Below are 21,189 nucleotides of genomic sequence, written 5' to 3' on the forward strand. Positions count from 1 at the left end.
ATATCTACTTGTATAGTACCTATTATAACTTCCTCTTGGTGCAAAAAGCAGTACCTACCTATCTGACAACTACAGACTATAAATTAACTGAGCTTCCAAAGTAAACTAAACAGTTTAACAGATGCTGGTTAAAATGGAAATGAGCCAGCATTATTTACATCAATCTTCTCTAGTGGCAAAATGCAAAATAGGAAGACGAGATTTTTAATATCAAAATATTGCAAAACTATCTGTATACCTAATACAATCAACGATTAGTGCTCAAGAAAGTAATTAATTATTATATTAACTCTGTTTATTTTCAAAACATTGAAATAATAATTTTGTATTTTATTGTATACTTATTTATCTCATCTTATATATAAAATTATGGTTTTACAATATTAGATACCGTACTCCTCCGAAACGGCTTTACCGATTTTTACCTTGCCGGGTCAGCTAGTTTATATATAAAAATGTAAGAATTACAAAGCGTTCATAAAATATACAGCATTTCTGATTTTGCAATTTAATTGTTTTTAATAAATTTTTAAAATTCATTATTATTTATGTGTAGATACATACATCGTGTCTACCATATTGATGATTTTTGCCGGTTTTTATGTATCATTTTGGTTTATGTAAACCTCTTAACCTTATGGTACTATTACTACCGCCATATAAAAGACTTTCGGTTTATACTTCCTCAATATACTTCAGAGGCTTACACAAGAAAATAGCTTGTTAGCTCCGGACTTCGGAGTTCGGACGGTTATCTTGTGACAGCAGGGCGGCTAAAGTAAACTTTTTGGATGTTGTCCAAAAGTTATTAACGACATTGTGTATTGTGATATGGCAAATACCTTCATGATGAAATACTTCATTATTGTATCAAATTAGTTTAATATAGACACTAAGCTTCTGAAATAAAGTAACATATTTTATAATTTATTTTATTTTATATTTTAGAACAACTTATATCAATTGTAAATACAGTTAAGTGTTCTTGTGTGTTTTATCCGAATTCCGAATTTCATTAACGAAATAAATTAATGACTGTCTCGGAAATATACCCGGACTCGGGAACAAATCACTGAGTGGCCAATTCGTATTAGCTGGGCCGTAATACCTTCGCTGCTACAACATAAAATAAGCTTTGAGGGTTGTTAATCCGACTACGAACACGTACGGATTTACGAATAGAAATTGCACTTGTATTTTCATGTTGCCGACGAATTTGTGCCCGATTCGTCGAGTTAACTTAGTTAGTTCTGCCTCGTATGACTGTGCAATTATTCTGACAGATTGAGGGCGGTAGTCTATTTACGCAGGGAAAGTTCAAACGTAACTATGAGTATTACTATGTGGAATATTATGCACGGGGAAAATCACCGGCTATAATTAGTCAGGTAGTTTGAACTTTGCGAGACGATACCGACCAAAACCCACCTGGTAATTAAAATTAGTAAGGTTTTTTTTTAAGTAGGATGTTAGGCACCTAATGATAACAAAAAGTATCTATTTGGATTATAAAAATTAAATAAAAATGTTTAAAAGCGTACAACGAACCTAATAACGTGCCGTACTCTACATCTACTTTACCATAATTCCAGGAAGAGTGGCTATAGCGAGTCAAGTAGTTATAATCAAAGCTTCGCAGCTTTGAAAGATAATGAAGCGTTTATTTTAAACACTTAGCTCCTTCATAGCGTAAAGGATCATTGGTTGATGAGCGATTATCAACAACTATTTCGACAGGACCATTCGTCTTTATATGAAACTTAGCAACACAAAGCAGAAATTTAATGAAGAAACCAATTTATGCGTTTATTAAGCCTTAATCTCGGAAGTGGATGTCTGAATAGACAATAGAATTTTGTAATGAAAGTAGGAAGCCGCGGCACTTGGTTATTATGTAATGAAATTTAATTTTAATCAGAGCTTCTCTGAAGTCTGTAATTACAAGTCATTGAAAATTGTAAATATTAAACATTTTCCGGAGCCCGTGTTAGAGTGCCATCAAAGAAATTAAGGACTTTTAAACTAAATCAGACTAGGTATCGAAACTATGATAATTTGTCACAGTTTGGAGAAAGTAGAGCGCTTGCCGCGGTTTTGAAAAATTTGCATCTTTATATCTTTTTTTTTAATATAGGAGAAGCAGACGACCAAGTACTCAATATGATGGTAAGTGGCTACTGCCGCCCATGGACAACTGTAACCAACCCCAGATAAGATTATGTATTCCTACCTGAGGTCGGCCACAGATGCGACGCTACGCTACCCTTGAGGACTAAGCTAGAACGCCTCGGAAAAGTATGTGTATATCTACGTAGTGTGTTAATAATATAGTTGATAGGTGAGAGAAATGTTAATTATATTGTACTATTTTTCTTAATGCTCGTGTCAACACTGCAAAAAGAAAGGCTTCATTCTTCATATTCTATTTGCGAATATGTCAATCAATTGTGAGGTGATACGAATACGTAGTTTTTTTTAATAACTGGTGGTCTTTTAAATGTTTAACTTAGTATAGAAGTACTTAGTATAGTAAGATACAAAGACTGACTCCTAAACATGTCCTCCACAACATGGACATACCAATGTCAAATGTCACTAGAGATTACTCATTTGAACATAATAGGCCGCGAGGGTTGCGTTGCGACCGAAATAAATGTTCGTGTCTGAGCGATGTTATTTCACTAAAATGCGAAAGATTTATGCACTGTAAATGGAAAGATGTGTCTTTCTTACAAATACTCCGCATAATGTCTCCGCCAACATTTCAGTATTTCCGAGTGACAAAATGTGTTTTCTCACGACACCAATTACTGTATTTATTTTAAGCCGAAGCCCGTACATGAGTGCTTTTTGGTAAGCTACAATAATAAGATGCTAGCTCACGACCGCGACTATGTACGGGCTTCGGCATAGTAATCATCTAAAGTTTAGAGTCTAAACGGCAAACGGCAACTATACGAAAATTAAAAATCGTATGGACTTATATACGTAAGAAGTAAGAAGTTTTACTTTAAAATATCGCACTGATTAGAACGTATAGTTCGCGTAAAACTGCTAGTCCGCTCTGAATATAGAAATGAATCGCGTCGCCATAGCAAATTGTATGACTATACTTTAGTCCAACAACTTCGGAGCGGTCTAGCAGTTTGGCGCGGACTATAACGTATCATCATAACATATCTAAAAATAAAATGTTTAAAGTTCTCTGTTAATAATGTTAATATTCAAGTATAAGTCAACTTGATGATGTTGATTTAGATGTTAGTGTCGAACAAATTATTTTCATAATTTTTCGTAAATACGCTAAAAGAAGTTTAACTTTGAAATTTAAACGTTTATATGAATATACGCCAGAAAAGAATCCTTGAAACAAATTGTGAAATATGCTTTGAGGTCCAGACAAGTTGTGTAATAAAAAATCAAAAGCCGATGTCACTTTTCTCACGTTAAACTATTGCATTGTTTGAAAGTTACAAGTATGTTTCATATTATTTGATTTGTAGATTTACATGTTGGTGCAAACTAAATATTTTGTCCCAATAAATGAGTTTCTACTTCGAACCCAAAATTAGGACTGGACATGAAAGGCTATCTCAGATAATCCGACTAGTAAGCCGGATTACATCGATGGACCATTACAAATTTCTGGTGCGATACCTGTCTTTTATGGGCACGGATAGCGGTCCCAGATTAGGTCTCAAGTACAAAGATTAAAACGTTTTCGCTGAAAAATGTTCGCGTCCTATCTATTGTTTACACATAATATACATTTATTTGATAGCAGTGAGTAGTGAGATGAAAGTAAGACGTTATTTATATTTAAAATGGTTTTATTTATTTAGTCCGATGTATTTATTCATAGAAAAAGGAATATAAATAGTTACCTACCTATATCTTAAAATATGTGTCATTTTATTTAATCTAAGTGTAAGTTGTTATCTAAGTGTTTAATTAGTGTATATTTATCTTTAGAATAAAAATTACTAGTGTTTTCCAGACCATTGCCTATAATTGAAACTGGCCAAGTTTGGTAGAAGACATTAGTGTGAAATTCGAGTAGATAGGTAATCTTATTTTGGGCGAACAGAGCCTGTAATTTTCTTAGATGTTCTCTGTAATAATCTTAATACTGAAGTTAGTGTTCTGTTTTAGGGAATTACTTCTCTACTAAGTAATTGTGACGTATACCTACCATATGTTTCAGACGTAGATCTAAACAAGATGTGAAAGTTTAATTACGTGGTAGAGCACTTTGTGGTCACCTATTACTGCCTAACAGTAGTGTAAAGCATTGTTTTGTTTTATTTGTAGGGTGTGGCAAGGAAGGAATACTTATCTGTGTGTTCCATATAAGTCCTCAGGGGTAGTAATGCATTTGTGATCGACCTTACTCTACCAATTACCATCACATGGTGCTCGTTTTCTACTTCTATATCGTAATAAAATGGAAATAGGATGTTGTACGACAATGTATGTGTCATGGACTTAACAAACATATCATATATCTACTCATACAATACTAGAATAATGAGTCTAAACCCTAAAGTATTAATTCATTACAAGTAAGAAGTTGATTGTGTGCCGCATATTTCACTATTATGATTTATTATCAGCTTAAATTAAAAGTGACATTACCAATTAGTCAAATAATAATCTAACACAATGCTATCTTGTAGTTAGACGGCTAATTTATTTAATTTAGTTGATTATTTATAGACATAGAAAAAAGGGACGCCTGCTCTATTTAGATGTGATTGCAATGAAATATAAATATGTCGCAGGCAGTTGAGAATATAATTCGATATTAAGTGGGTTTCTGTTCAAAACATTGTATTTAGATTATAGTTTTTAAATAAAGAACACTGTATTAACTTTACGATAATTTCTGAACGAATATTTGATTTAATTTTAATAATTCAAATTTGGAACTGTATCGAGTAAACACTTGACGTATTTCCGAACGCCATAGAACAGAGCTGTTTGGCGGGAATTAGGGGCGTGGTCTACCCCTATATAAGAGCTCATCCTGGCTGATGCAGGCAGTCTATCTTCGGATAAGACTTATGAAAGAGCTCTGCTCCCAACAGAACTGTTGGTTTACCTGGTACAGTCTAGCACTGTATATTGCATAAGCGGAATCGCTAGCGCGATACCCTATGCTTTAGCTGTATTGCCTGAACAAGGCGATACGCTATTTGGGTGGACGTGTGGCCACTATACGAACACATAGAGCTGAGGCTCTGTTCGTCTCCATTCGGGTGGTTGTGTAACCACTATACGAACATAGAGCTAAGGCTCTGTTCGTCACTATTCGGGTGGCTGTGAGGCCACTATACGAACATAGAGCTAAGGCTCTGTTCGTCACTATTCGGGTGGCTGTGAGGCCACTATACGAACATAGAGCTAAGGCTCTGTTCGTCACTATTCGGTGGCTGTGAAGCCACTATACGAACATAGAGCTAAGACTCTGTTCGTCTCTATTCGGGTGGTTGTGTAACCACTATACGAACATAGAGCTAAGGCTCTGTTCGTCTCTATTCGGGTGGTTGTGTAACCACTATACGAACATAGAGCTAAGGCTCTGTTCGTCTCTATTCGGGTGGTTGTGTAACCACTATACGAACATAGAGCTAAGGCTCTGTTCGTCTCTATTCGGGTGGTTGTGTAACCACTATACGAACATAGAGCTAAGGCTCTGTTCGTCACTATTCGGGTGGCTGTGAGGCCACTATACGAACATAGAGCTAAGGCTCTGTTCGTCACTATTCGGGTGGCTGTGAGGCCACTATACGAACATAGAGCTTAGACTCTGTTCGTCGCTATTCGGGTGGCTGTGTTGCCACTATACGAACGTAGAACTAAGGTTCTGTTCGTCATTATTCGAGTGATAGTGTTGCCATTATATGAACGTAGGATTAAGGTTCTGTTCGTAACTATTTTAACTTTGTTACCATTTGTATACCAGATATTTATATTGAGTACTTATCGTACGTGTTGTACTATCCTGTAAGATTAGTGTAAATAAACCTTTGATTACTTAATTGTGACTATTTAATCCCTGCAATATGGGACCTCCAAATCCTGACTTGGCTCCAGATCCTACAAATATATTATATTCAAAACGACAAAAAACATTGCTTGGTCGTATATGTGCTGCAGTGACTTAAAGTCAGGTAATTTTTTTCCCATTTGTTACTGACCTGTTACTATGCATTACGACGATAATAAAATTTGGACGTATTTCGCTTAAATAGCGTTAAATAAAAAAAATATGTTTTATTATATAATTGAAAAATACAATTTTTGCTCAATAAAATTGTACCTACCTATTTTAATTAAAACAGATTAAAAGAAGAAAACACACAGTTGGCTTTTAAATAACATTTACAATAATAATTAATTAGTATTCGCATTTGATTTTTTAATTACGTTTTTGGGTAACCGTAGGTCATAGTTATCAATTTATTAACTTACCTACATCAATTCAGCTCAAATTTAGCAAAAGCGCTTCGAGCTCTTTGATTAGGTAATTAGTATATTGAACGATGATTAATCGGTAATCAGTTTAGGTACAATCCACGTAACGGTAACTAAACGTAAGTTTGTATATAAGATTGTATATAAAAGCCTCAATTATGATTCTGTATCCAGCCTGATATCATTCTTTGATGTCTCGTATTCTTCAATAACTGTCTTCTAGATTTAACTGATCTAGATATATTTTTTACCTATTTCTTAAAAGTATGGTGATATTTTTTATCTGACAGGTATATTAATTTCTCAATTCCTCATACCTACACTTCTAATAGCTATTTAGATTGTTAAAAATTAAATATTAGCAAGGAGTTTTTAATTTCAAAAGGAAGTATATAAATAAACAGTAATTGAAGCTGGCGTCTCGTATACTTATCAAGCATCTTTAACGTCAAGTCAATTACACATGTATGGGTGTATTTTGCATCAATAAGCCGCAAGCGATACCACGTAAGGTTCCGACGACGATTATGAATGATGGATCTATAACGGGACCCATGGGGCCTTGAACTCCGCTTGCGAACGCTGAAGACTTTAATCTAATTGGCGAAGCTAAATTTTAAACGTTTAAGGAAATACACTTGAATTGTTATTACTCTTATCAATCAACTAGACCGAGCCCACGTCTTCGTCTGACTAGACTAATAGACATTTTTATACTTCTGAGTTCATTGAAATTTTAACGTGATAGTTTCGACAAAGTAAACACATGTGATTCATTTAATTAATTTCGCATCTCGGTAATCTTTGTTATCATCATTTTTGTAACTTGCTTGTGGATGTTCTTCATAATGTTTTCAAATGTATCCTATAAAGCAACTCCTCAAACACGTTTCATGACGTACCCATTTATACAATTTAATATTTTGTGTTTTATGTGTCTGAATTTTGTATTTCGTGTGATAAATGTTTAACGTATAAATGCCTACAACGTTTTCAAAACATTTATTGCTCACTCCAAACCCAATTTATAACTACATAACTCACTTTTTATTCGTAACGCAATTATAAACTCACTCTTGACCACGTAATCTATTGATAATAAATAACGCGTAAAATCCGATGGTTATAACATGTCGCCTTTATTTCTGCTTCGGGCTGTACTAATATTTGAACATTCGGTCATTGAGCTCACCGTTATCATGCTTTCCACATTAAAATTAAATAATCTGATGTGTTAGTTACCTACAATTTATTATAACACAGATCTACTTATTTCTTTCCTGCAAATATACTTAAATGTGGATTACCTAGATTAAAAGTATGCTTCTATTTTTTTATACAAATGCATATTTTATGGAGAAAGAACACAGCTGGGATAACAACCGTTGTCAGTTTTGCATTAGCTGCAATTAGGTCAATTTTACGTTTCGGATTTTAGGTCGTACTTTATTAGAATTCGTAACACTATATTGTACTCATCTCTACATAAAATTATCTATGTAGGATTAAGACTATTAACCTATTTTATTCTAATATTGTAAGTATTCCTAATTTATATTGATAATGGTGTACAGTTGAAATCTCTCCGTGTAAGATAGTACAGTTTTCGTGGCCGATAGCGTTGGAGCGACGCACGCGCAGTCTGATATTGCTCTAGAGGCGAGCATGTTGCGTCGGTTCTCTGACAGTTGTGCAGAATAACGGAGTTTCGTTGCTTTTGAACGTACGTGAATTTTATAAAATAAACATCTCTTCGTATTGGGTAAGCCGATTAACGCTTAATTTTCATTCAACAATTATTCACCTCATAAATATTAATTCCTGGATATATTCTTAATCCTGCAGGTGTTGTGCGGTATGTAGTTCTTTCTATTTAATTAATAGCAGTTCGATTAATATACGTAGGTTCTAATATATTTAAATTTATTAATAAATAACTATCGTTTTTTTAACATCGACGAAATGTACCATACGTTGTCCATGACATGTTGAAAGTGTATCAAAGATTCCACTGGGTACCTGTCATTGTGAATATTGTGGTTGGTAATTCACATTAAGTACCTAGTACTCGTTTATAAATTAATTGAAGTAGGATAATATTTTTAGGCATTTTTTTCGTGTTCTGTCCTGTCTCAGAATATAATACCTATTTCAGAGTCCATGACACTATTCAGAACTTCTGATTTTTAAACAAGTAATGTACTCGTCCATGATTTTTGAAATACAATGATACACTTAAAATTCCTCCTACATCAATAAAAACCCTTTCAAATGATTGATATGTAATTTAGTATCATAAATATTTTCAAACAGTGTTTATCAGTGATGTAAGTACGTTACTAAAATCGTAGTTCGTTTCGAACGGAACTGTTTACGTTAGAGTAGTTTTGAGAATATTTCTCTTAGAAACTAGTCGTAAATAAACTGATATACTGATATAATAAATCAAAGGGACTACATTCCGCCCACATTAAGTGGTTGTCACCGGTCTGGGTCTTAATTATACTTCCCGCAACCCATACTAACGTTGTACCGTTCTGTCATCCTCAAGTTTGTGTAAATAGAGACAAAACAGCTCAGTAACAGTCTTTTCCCCTTTTGTTTGTTGGTCTATTTTCCCTTTTTGGTATGTACCTAACCGTAAAAAATGTGGAATAGTTACGACCGAATTTTGAAATACATATTAATTGTGTTTATAAATGAATAATCATAGTTTCTTATTTGTTGTAATGTATTTCAGGTTTTTTGGAACGATGACATTTTCAATTACAGTTAATAAAATAATCGCATAATAATTACTCGTATTTATAGAATTGTGTGTATTAAAATATTCCAAAAAATAAATAAGAGACACGTACAAGAAATAAGGGGTTTACTTTTATAATTAATACGTATACACTTCATATGAATGTAATATTTGCAGTTCCGAAGTTTAAATATTGGTTGCACTCAATCGTAGTTTGTATTTCATTTTCATAAATATTCGTGTAAATATGAAAACGTTGTCTATTTTTGTTTAGGAGTTTTCTACTAACGCAGAGCAGCTTTTCCTTAATTAATTACCATGTTCAATATGAGAACAAAGTCAATAAGCGTATATGACTTCATTTCTAAAGGGAAATCGTTCCAATTTATTTTTAAGGGCCAACAGTTCTGACAAAAACACTTAAAGTGGAAAAAGGGATTCCTACGGAGGTATAACTTGTATGTTGGCATGTAAAGAAGTTTTCTAAGTAGGTAGTTAGTTAACCTAAGGGCTGTGACTATTTTTGATTCGATTTCTTTTACATTAGTTTAATAAAATGAAGTAACAAAATAATAATAATTTAATCAGGTGATCTTTGAAAGATCTTTCGCTCTCTTTATAGTAGCAGGTATTAGCATGTGGTTTGGTAGGAAAGTTGTGTCTGTAAGTACCTACGTATATGATATTATTTGTTTAATATTGATTGTCAATCTCTATAGACGGAAATTACTACTTATTATTAAGTGAAAGATGTTTCTATTATATCTTTATGTTTATGCTCATAACTTTCGTGATATAAATTAAGCATGGCCTGGGATCAAATCCGAGACCTTCTATGTCGTAGACCACTATGGTTGCACGTACGTCGCCAACAATTGATAAACGATATTGGGATAGTACTCGTACCTACCTATATCTTATAGTTGTTCAGTGAAACACTGCAGTATGACCGCAGCCTTATTAATCTGCTTAGTTAGTGCAACTTCAGTGGCGCCGCTAATCTGTGTTGATTAAACGTTGGTACTAGAAAGTTGTAAGCATTTGGTATCAAGTAGGAATATGCTAGTTTAGTCTCCTGGATTTGATATATTAACGATGTTTGTTATACACACTAAAGTTAGCAACAGTTGTAGTAATAACACTAATCTAAAAGAAAATATTTGCTTTATTGGCAAGTTAGTGGAACGGTAAGTGTAGAAGATTTTTGGTTTGACTCTAGAAGCTCCACGATTGCACCAATTTCTGCCTAGTAACAGCAGTATTAAGCGCTGCTGTGTTCCGCTTTGAAGGGTGTGGTAAGGGAGTCACAAGTACTCATTCTAAGCCTTCTAACATAGTCTTCAGGAGGCGCGAATAGCGACGCATCGATGGCTAAGCTCAGGCAGGAGTCTTATCAGTATTGATTACAGATGTCTATGAACGGCAGTAGCAGTTTTGCTTCTTCAAAAGTATCTAAGTATAAAAACTTAGTACTTAGTTAGTTTCTGTTCCTTAACTTTTTAATATTATTGTATTATACTTCCCGATATAGATTACTTTAATCATTTATTTCACTTAGGCGTACTCGTATTTATATAATAAATGTATATGAGTCACTGTAGATAAGAGCTCTTAACATAATACGAGATAAAACTTAAATAAATATGATTGAATTTCATCAACATGTGTTCCAAGATGTAAAATATGAAGGTAATGTAAGTGAAGCTTGTGTAATGTAGACGTTTTACAAGTAATATCATTCATACTTGCTTGTTATAACAGTACTGTAGGACTACCATGAGTTTACAAAAGTATTACTCGCTAGCGACTGCGTAAAATAAATGTATGAAAAATTGTACAGCGCCTCTGGTGGTTACTCGTAGAACTAAAATCCGTAGTGGCGTAACTCGATACGTAAAAAACCTATCGAAATCAAATCGCTAGCGAATGTCATTATTATCTATTGCCATACAAATTCGGTCCCATGAGTCATTAATTTGACAGACGTTGTCAAGAAATACCGTAACGATAGTAGTTATGTTATTCACTAGCAAAATGACAATAGTTTTCTATTTCACTAGCAAAATGACAATTTCTATAGTGGCGTTTCTATGCCAACTCATGGTAGTGCTACTGAAGTAACCTATTTTGCTAACTTTTTATATTTTTTTCATAAGTTGTCTACACTAATATTATAAAAAGGAAAACTTTGCTTGTTTGTTTGGTTGTAATGAATAGGCTCAAAAACTACTGCACCGATTTTAAAAATTCTTTCACCATTCCAAAGCTACATTATCCACGAGTAACATAGGCTATATTTTATATGAAATATATTTGATAAATATATTTTGGGGCGGTACAAAGTTTGCCGGGTCAGCTAGTTGAAATATAAAGTAAAAAGTGGTATAAGTAGTAAATGAAGTGAGGTACTCCTGCTTCTCACTTACGCAGGGGAAAATTCTGAAAATGTACATTCTTTAAAAGCGCAGGTTTTATTTGTATGTTGAGTACTTTATTTGTAATATAAAGATTTTTTTGCAGTTATACGTTTTATAGACTCTAATGACTGCAGAAATACTTTTGCTTTTTCATAGTATCTTTCTGACATACAATTTCTGAATACTTTTGCTGCCGATAAAATGAATGTTCGTCGATTGCAACGCTGTGTGGGGTCCGAAGTGCTTGGCAGTTATTATTTTTTTATACTGTAGCAATATGAAAATGTATCTACGAGAAAAAACAAAAATCGTGAAAGTAAAAATTACTATAAATAATTTTAGTAGGTACATAGTTTTGTGTATGGTAAAAACTATTATTATAAAAATTGTATTTAAGATTAGACGAATGGAACCGCTATCAATTTCGAAGCAAAAGATCTTGTGATATATTTGCCTTCAAAAATTCTATTAAACTTGGAACGACAATTTTTGCGCACTACTTATTTGCTGGAAAAGTAATCTATCGTGAAAGTTTTCAATAGCCAAGTTTTTATTGTGTAAGGATATTTTATATAATACAGATAGAAGTAGTATGCGAGCACCTGATGGTTATTAGCCACTGCCGAACATGGATATTTGGAGTTCATTAATCAATCCCAGATAGGAGTTTGTGGACTTCATCAAAAGGCTTTTTATAAGAATCTCTTAATGAACACACCCTTTAAACTACAATACAATGGCGCTTAATATAAACGGTTTTTCGAAGGGAGAAATAAGTGTAGCGGTAGAGCTTTCAAAGTCGTACATACTGTAAAACATTCTTAAACCTCCAATTTATAAATATACGTACCCAGGGACTAATAGCATAAATTTCAATAAAGGGATCATTCACTTGTAAAATTAATTTAGGATCTTTTGTGAGTAGGTGCCCACTCCATACGGGAGAGCAAAAGTTATGAAAGCCGAAATAAACATACTTGGAGTAAAATTAGATTTTGTATGAGCAAATGAAATGCCTGAATTAACCATATAAAAAGGCTAAATAACGATGAATATTCAAGTATATTAATCTTTATATTTATATTCGGTATTTGCACCTTATTAAGATTCACTGTATCTAATGTAGAATATAAACTTTTGATTCAGTATTTCAGAATCTCGCTTATATTATGAAAATGAAACACGAGTGAACAAATGTAAAATACGGTAAAGGTCCAGGTTCGAATCCAATTTGAACCTTTAATAAAATTTATTTTTATCTAATATGTCCATTTGTGATAGTAAAGATAAATCTGCACGCAATAACCTTTATGTTAAATTCGACACATGGCTGTATTCCATAAAGTTATCACGGTTCTCCACTAATAGCGATAAACTTTAATATGATGTAGCCACAAGATCGGGTCATTGTTCAAACATTTGAATAGTAATGAGTTAAGTTTTGTGGATCCATCAACCATTCACGTTTTTGTTATTAATCAGCCCTTAACTGGACTGAAAGGGCTGTAATTGCCAACTTATTCTATATGTAGGTACGTACTAATCAAAACGTAAGTTAAGAATTTTTGATAGATTTGTATATTAATGTGACTTATGACTTAGAAATGACTTATTTACAAATAAACATCAAGATTATATCGAATATTATTTATGCGATGTGAAAATAACTCCGAAGCTGTTAGCTGCTTCTCTTTTCATGTTCCAAATTGGAAAAGGGTCCCCTATACTTTTATCAGAGTACATGATCATGTGCTTCGATAGAAGTAGATGTACCCCAATGAATAAGGACGGTAAAAAACACCATTTTTATATCTTTGTCCAATTCCGAACAATTTTGTCTATGGTCCGTTTATGCCCAACGACCAGTGAGAACATTTGGTAGAGAGAGATAACGGTCTCATTCCCAGTAGTTACCATTGAACTAGCAACATGTCCACATGTCCACTAGTTCAACTTATAAGAAGTATTTACACGCAGTTTACAGCAGTTAACCAGTACCGGTTATAGAAAGAGGGTTCCAGAAAAAGCAAAAAATTAAATAATGAATTGAAATCAACTGTGTGTTTACGACCTTTTTGTATACTCAAATAAGCTTGCAAAGCCTTATTTGTAGCACCTACATCACGTCACGTCCTCGTGAGAGCTTTTAAGAGTAAATAGCGTAGTTATGATTAATTTAAATGAATAATTCAAGAACAAATCTAAGCGTACAAATGTTAAAACGGGCCTGTAAGGGTAAAATGGGTGAGTAACCGGGTACTAAATTTTTCCCTTTACGCCGTGACACACGCCTACAGAATTTTAACACCCGCATACCACACGAAACAACCTTTCTCATTATGAATGTTCAACGATGGACTGAACGTGTCTGCAAAATTCATTGCCGCGACCTTTTGAACTGTAATTTTGTGTAGTAGAATTTTGGAATTCCTTAGATCTACGCGTATAATTACGCTTTGATTTCGGCAAGGAACACTTGGCAACGGCCATCCTTGAACTTGGCATCTTTGTCTGGTTTTAAATTTTATTACATATAAAGTTAGCGCGTTATATGTCTGAGTTTTTGTCTGCGTGTGAAGATTATGACTGTTTAGTATCAAAACAGCGGAACATAATTTCGCTAGTGAGACGTAAATATAAAAAAATATGCTCGTTACGTAGTCGGTACTGAAATACTTATGAAACGTTCGTCTAAAAATATAATGAGTTATGGAGTCTACATATCATCGTATTTGCTCTTTTTTTACGAGTTTTTATTAGATCTTCTAGTTAGTGTGTAACTCATATTATAAAGGAGTATGCGTTAATAGTTTTTATATTTTTGTTCAGAATTTTACAGCTTAGCTAATATGAAGATTGGCAACTTTGATTGCCGTCAGTCATAGGACTGACCGCAAGAGGTATTTACTTATGTTTTTTTTTATGTATCAAAGATAACTTTATATTTTGATGTTAGCGTTAGCTACTCGTATTGTATGTAATATATTTAAAAGGGTTGGTTGCTAAATTTTCAAAGATTCAAAAAGCTTATTTTAAAATTTAAATCTAACGACAGAGTTCTAAGTCTGGTATATAATTTTTATGGAGGCATTCGTCATAAGGCCTAATAATAGGCATATTTTTAACGCTATCGATTTAATTAACAGGAAAATGACCCGCATACTCACTTGATAGTCTATAATTCTTTCGGTCGTAAATTCATTTTTGTGTCCCATGAAAATTTGTGGTGGATGACAATTAATTTATGACTAATTTATGCAAGAGGTGACGACAAGTCATTTGTCCAAGGCCCGGAATTCTGGGTTTGGGCGGTGATGCGTAAATTTATGATCGTGTTCAACGAACCGGGATCGTTCATTGCGTTACATTACATATGGGATCCTCGTAGATTTCCGGGTTTGATAACATTTTCGTTTGTTCCTTTTGTCTCTTTATTAAAGTTTTTATTGTAGCATTGGTGTGCACATTGCGGAACCATTTTCAGTCTTTATTAACTCTGAAAACTTCATCGTATTGATATCTACAATAAGTTATTAAAAATGAATTGTATTTCAAAAACAAGAATAATAGTAGAATTAAAGATAACAAATGCTTTCATTAAAAAAAGAAAAAAATGTATCTATCTTTTTTAATTGATTAAATTTAAAGCTCTTTTACTAAACGTTGTAGATAATATTTTGCTAAAAATAATATGTAATTATTTATTTCATCTACTTTACATAGATACACTGTTGTAGGTAATAATTTTCGGATCCCAAAATCTGTATTCCTTTTATTTAGGTTAACAAAGCAGAATGTGGCATAAACCATTTGCCTTTTACGCCCGCCATTAAAAATTCAAGAAAAGCGCGGGAACCATGCAAACTTTCTATCAGATGCTTGTTAAATATGAATGTGAGTGAAAGTATTATAATTTTTAAGAGAATTTGCGCAAAATGAGAAAAAAGTTGTGTAAATGTTTAATTTATTTTCGACTTCTAATAATATCAGGTACAATTGTGGGATTACCTACTTATTTATTATCTTTCCAATTCATTATTCCTTGAAAAAGAAGTTACGCTTTGAATAAAATTGAATCTGTGTGATGCTCTCTTATGTAAAAATCTATTAATCAACTAGATGTTGCAAAAACCATAAATTTCACCTGGTGTTAATATTTTGCATTTTCCTTCTGTTATTTAATACATTACTTAAATCTTTAAATTTAACTTAAATAACATAAAAAAGGCAAGTAAACATTTCACTTCCGATTCCGCTACTAAGTAAATTTAGAGTATTTTTATTGTGAATTTAAATTTTATTACAGTACTTGCTAAGCACATACAATGTTTTAATAAATATACCAAACGTAAGCCCACAAGTAAGTCGAACGTAGAGCGTATTGTTATCGGTTGTTCACACTCAAAGTTTAAGCAGGAAAAAGTATTATCTCTGTTTGTATATTTAAACAGCCGTAATGACTAGTTATAACCAAACGTAGGTCGGTTATAACAAATGATTCACCGCAAGATCTAAGTAGCCAAGCTTTGATTCGGCTTTTAACAGTATTGTTTAACAATAAAAGTCGACGGGTCATAACACGAAACAGCCGTGGAATGGCTAGTATGGACGAAGTAAGCTCACGGGTTGCTGAACTCTGCGAAGTATAGATGTAGCATGTATTATAAGTAGTGTAAGCTTTTCACGACCGAACCTTTTTATGCTGTTTTTTGTGACTGTTAGCTATTTTTGTTTGTATTTGATGTGTCAGTAATACTACATCTTTATTATTGAAAATTGTTATTGTTATCGTCATTTACGACTTTGCCACTGTAAAAATATCACATTGCGTGACAATAATACTATTAATACAAAATAATACTTTGGCAAATTACTTACTGAAAATTGTAATTGTTAAGCACAATTGTTTTTTTTTATATTTATACAATGTTTTAATGAGACCCAGTGTTAAATATAAAACATTTAAAAATAATAATTATAAAATAATACTTACACAAAGTTTAAATTTTATATCGCGTCGCCTATAGCTACATTCTGTTTATTGTCTGGTTTGTATTTTTATGTTTTGTATAAGTATATAGTTTCAATTGCTATCAAATATGCCAGTTTGAAAATAGAATACTATTCAATCACAAAGTTTTTTAGGTGGTAAATATTCTATCAGATTGAATTCTGAAGTTCAATATTTACCGAATGCGATAGAAAATTCTCTCTTACAAGTATATTGTGACCCAGACACTCTTTAAATAATTTAAGCCAGAAATTATACAACAGTCTTACAATAGTGCAAATATTAAGCATTTTCACAACTGTACTAACATATTCATTATGTAGCACTTGTCTCCATGTGATTATAATATATTATTATTATTCCTCAACAGATAAAAATGATGAGTAGTTGGCAGGGAAAAGAATATAAATTTTATAATTTTCGCAAAAAGTTGGTTTCGCTTACTTATGTACCTTTGTTGTAACGTAACGGAAAATTATATTTCCATCGCTTCAGGTTTTCCGTAATAATTTATAAGCTGACTGTTTTTTTTTTACTTTTCTTAAATAAATGGAAAATACAAAAAATATTGTAGTGGGTACTTATCTATAATTGTCCTAAAATAGCTCACTTACCATTTGTGCATAACAATATGCATTCACTTATGAAAAAGTCTCTACTTATTTTTGAAAAGAGTACATGACCAATTCGTCCTTTAATTGTTCACAGGTAGTAGATAAGAACTGCATGAAAATGTTCATGTCGACATTCAGGGGACATCTATGGTACGTAACTGCGTCAGTTTACTTTAGTGTTTTTATTCTTGACCCCTATGGCTATATTAGGAAACAATTATGATATTTCAACAACACTGCATAGAACGACCTCTATATTGCGTATATGGACCATACAGTGACAACAAATGTAACACCAGTACTTACTAATTGCATTGTTCTTGAGCCATTGTCTATCCATGTAACTGTTATTAAATTTGAATTTGGTTTATGGTAAACATATTTTTTGAGCTAGAGCATTGAATGACTTGGTTTCGATTAAACAAATTTAACTATTCAGTCCGTTTATTTGTAGTAGCATTTAAAACATATTTATTGATTTTAGAATCGGTAATCATATTTCAGTAGATGATGTTCCTCTACTGAAATATGATATGATATTTTATGGATTTGCTTATTTTCGCTCATAACTAATTCTATGGTATTCACTTTGTTATAGATGCCGAATTTTGTATCGTTATCACTTGGGAGCGGCGAATATGTTGTGTCTATACCATTTGTTTTACTTCCTGATCATAGCCATGGAGTTATCTAGTACACAGCACGTGAGTATGACCTTGTTTCACTGTCCCATTTAAGTTTATTAGCGTATTGTTAGTAGATCAACCCACTAAAAGATCGTTACAGATCCTAGATTATCTATTGTAGGAATTGCATTGCAATGCATTTTAAGCACAACAAATTTGGCGAACATCCAAATTAAAATATGTCTTGCTTGATCAATAAAGTTGAATGTAAGTATTGTTGGCGATGGTTTTGTTAAGGTTTGACCTAGTTATCCGAATGGCGAACACATTGTGAAATGAAGTGCTATTATGTTCTCTACAATAATTATTTGTTTGGATAAGGATATTGATAGTCGTTACTATCATTTCAGGTTGAATACGAACAACTACCAGAAAATGTGACCTTAGCGTATAGAAATGATGCAGAATTTTTAGGATTGAAAGAAGGTGCGTTCAATAAACATTGTTTTAATTAATTATATTACGTTTTTTAAAATATAAATAAGCATGGACTACCCCATCTGATAGTAAGTGGACACTGACATTCATGATTTGCATATGGTTTCCACTTGAAGCCAATTACAGTTGCATTGCCTTTCCTAAGACAAAGTTAGCTGGCATCTCAAAACTACTTCATTCGTCATCGACTCTCCCATTGATGAATAACAATTTCCTGTTCAAATAAGGCCGATTAATAAATATCGAAGACCATTAAATCGATCAATTCGGACACATTGTGAATATATTGTATATCTTTTTGCATATACTGCCAAATAGGATTTGATTTCTACCTGACACCTACCCGTCACCGGCGACAGACAGTGTCCTTAGTCAATGGTCGAAGATATAAAGTATCGCTCGTGCGATAGCTCACTCTCAGACTACCAATAGATCCGTGCGATGTATATAGTATCTTTCTTACCACACCTTTCAAACTACAACTCAGCAGAGCTTAACAATGCCGTTATTAGGCAGAAATAGAGGTGTCGGTGGTTCCACTGGAGTCTACCCATGGAGAGTTCTAACACCTTTATTCCTACATTATAACAAATTCATACTCGCTAGAACATGCCGATATACGACTAACAAAGAGCAAAATATTCAAGTTATCGAATATAACTGTTATAGATGTAAAAAAGCAATCTTCATATTCGGAATGGGTGCGCTGGAGCGCTTGCCAAGGCGGTCGTAAAACCAGGAGGCGACATTGCTTACGGCGGAGAATATGTGGCGACTCGCTACGAGTTGAAGTTGCGAGGTATATTTTATGGGATTACATTTATTTTTCAGGAATTTAAAAATGTGATCTTGAAGTTCTTGAGCTGAAATAAAAACTTTGCTAAACGTTTAATAAATTATCTAACACGAAGGAAAGGCGTTATACGGCTTACTGCATTTCTTTAATATTGTTTTATTGCTTTTCTTTATTTTGTGTCGTGTACTTTATATTGTGTAGAAGACTATCAATACCGCTGATTGTCAGTTGCTGATTTTCGTTGTTCTGAGAAACTTAATGGGAAATAATGAGTATTTCCCTTGCCCTGTTTTTGGTTGATTACAGATGTTGATTGAATTTGAATTTGACTATTAACCATCCGCGTGCACCTGCGTGCTCATTAGCCACTTCAGTGTATAAAATAAAATTTCGGTATATATTTATAAGGGCCTTGACCTGCCCAGTTGGATGACATGTTTCTATATTAATAACAATTAATACCGAAGTAATTATAATTTAATCAAATTGAGTACCCATTGGATCAAACGTCAATGAAATTATTATATCAAAATTATATAATTTCAAGCAATACTTGTTTAGCTCAACACGTAACCAATAATGTTTGTAAATAATCAGAAGCGTACAATTACATGCAGTCTTGAATCGTAGGATATTGTTTACAGATGCGGAAACGACTCGAGTCTTCGGACTTCAGATCAGCCCGAATTAGCACAGTTCAATAAGCAAGTGCAAATTATGCTGGTAAAGTTTAATACGATTATTTCCTAACGAGCGAATCGCGAGATCCACTTCGTTGAGTCCAACTTGTATTGAATTCAATCGTCACGCTACTAAATCAAATTGTGATTTGAGAAGAATACTAAAACTTAAACTTTTACTTAAAGCTTGATTTTGAAGATTTTTATATATTTTGTATTAATACGTGTGTAGTGTATGATGCGGAAGTAGGTATATTCCAACTTAAACCTCAGGAATAGGACCTTGTAAAATATCTTCTATTTGTTTACACACTTTACCACAATATAGTAAGAAATATTGCACTTATGTAATTTGATAAGTAAGATAGAGTTTCTGAAACACATCTTCATTTTCCGATAATCTGTAATCATAATATTACGATTTATTTTTATAATAACGCATAAGAAACAAGCTTGCAGTTTATCTGACGGTAACTGGTCAGTACTGCCCATGAACGTCTATAATCAATCCCAGATAGGATTAGATTCCTATTCGGGGTTTGAAACACATACGTTGCTACCTTGGAGAACTAAGTTGGAACGCGTTTTATACGAGCCACATTCTTCAAACCAAAACTCAGTAACGCTTGAGGATGTTATAAGACAAACAAATGTATATCGATGGGGTGTCTAAAGCGGAACCACGAAATAATGTTCTATCACCTTTAATTAATAAAATTATTTAAAAAATGGTATAAAAACATTAAAGATACGATAAAAATAAAATATTCACAATAATGGCTTCTGTGTATGATATGATCTGATATATCAATTTTTAAAATTTTAAATTCTCATAAAATCAACGGTAAATCCCCGTTTTGAACATGATATGGCTATATTTTAAAGAGTCTAATTGACTCGAGCGCACAATATTTCAATATACATTTCGTAAGCGCTTCGTTGGGTACCTGACATCAATAAAGCCTGGAAAAATTTATGTGGAGTAAAATTTTCTGTTACCTACATAACTTAAAGGGATTTTAATGATTGAATTTCCATGTTTAATTTAAAATGTTCGTAGCCTCAAGTGCGGCAGCTGGACGACGTTCAGAAGTTTAGGGGCCTTTCCCCTTGGAGCCCGTGGAGTACTTGCTCCCGAAAATGTACAACTGTTCGAAGAAGGTAAGAAATATAATAACTGAATAAGAAATATTTTATACTTCAGTCACCCGTTCCTTCCTTTTTATAGCTCGTCATTGCTATTCCGGAAAACATAAACTGACATTTACGACGTAACATTTATAACAATAAATTGTATAAGGATTTATCACTCTTAATTTATTTC

General features: G+C 33.1%; 1 protein-coding gene across 2 annotated transcripts in view; it reads left to right on the forward strand.

The window, feature by feature from the left end:
• The first annotated feature begins 8,079 nt into the window (after positions 1-8,079).
• The window catches only part of LOC140750785 (uncharacterized), a 32,279-nt gene continuing 19,169 nt past the window's right edge, over positions 8,080-21,189 (forward strand). The window contains exons 1-7 of one of the 2 annotated variants that reach the window (XM_073084506.1): positions 8,080-8,200; positions 17,360-17,415; positions 17,864-17,969; positions 18,302-18,377; positions 19,059-19,188; positions 19,830-19,908; positions 20,926-21,026. In XM_073084506.1, coding sequence (XP_072940607.1) covers positions 17,904-17,969; positions 18,302-18,377; positions 19,059-19,188; positions 19,830-19,908; positions 20,926-21,026 — 452 coding nt within the window. In that variant the 5' untranslated portion in view covers positions 8,080-8,200; positions 17,360-17,415; positions 17,864-17,903. Of the gene's footprint in view, positions 8,240-17,359; positions 17,416-17,863; positions 17,970-18,301; positions 18,378-19,058; positions 19,189-19,829; positions 19,909-20,925; positions 21,027-21,189 lie in introns of both variants that reach the window. The other variant, XM_073084507.1, reaches the window with a different exon arrangement.

Source organism: Epargyreus clarus, unplaced genomic scaffold (assembly GCF_041222505.1).
Source record: "Epargyreus clarus isolate Ecla_fem2 unplaced genomic scaffold, WU_Ecla_fem_2.2 ptg000021l, whole genome shotgun sequence".
Classification (NCBI taxonomy): domain Eukaryota; kingdom Metazoa; phylum Arthropoda; class Insecta; order Lepidoptera; family Hesperiidae; genus Epargyreus; species Epargyreus clarus.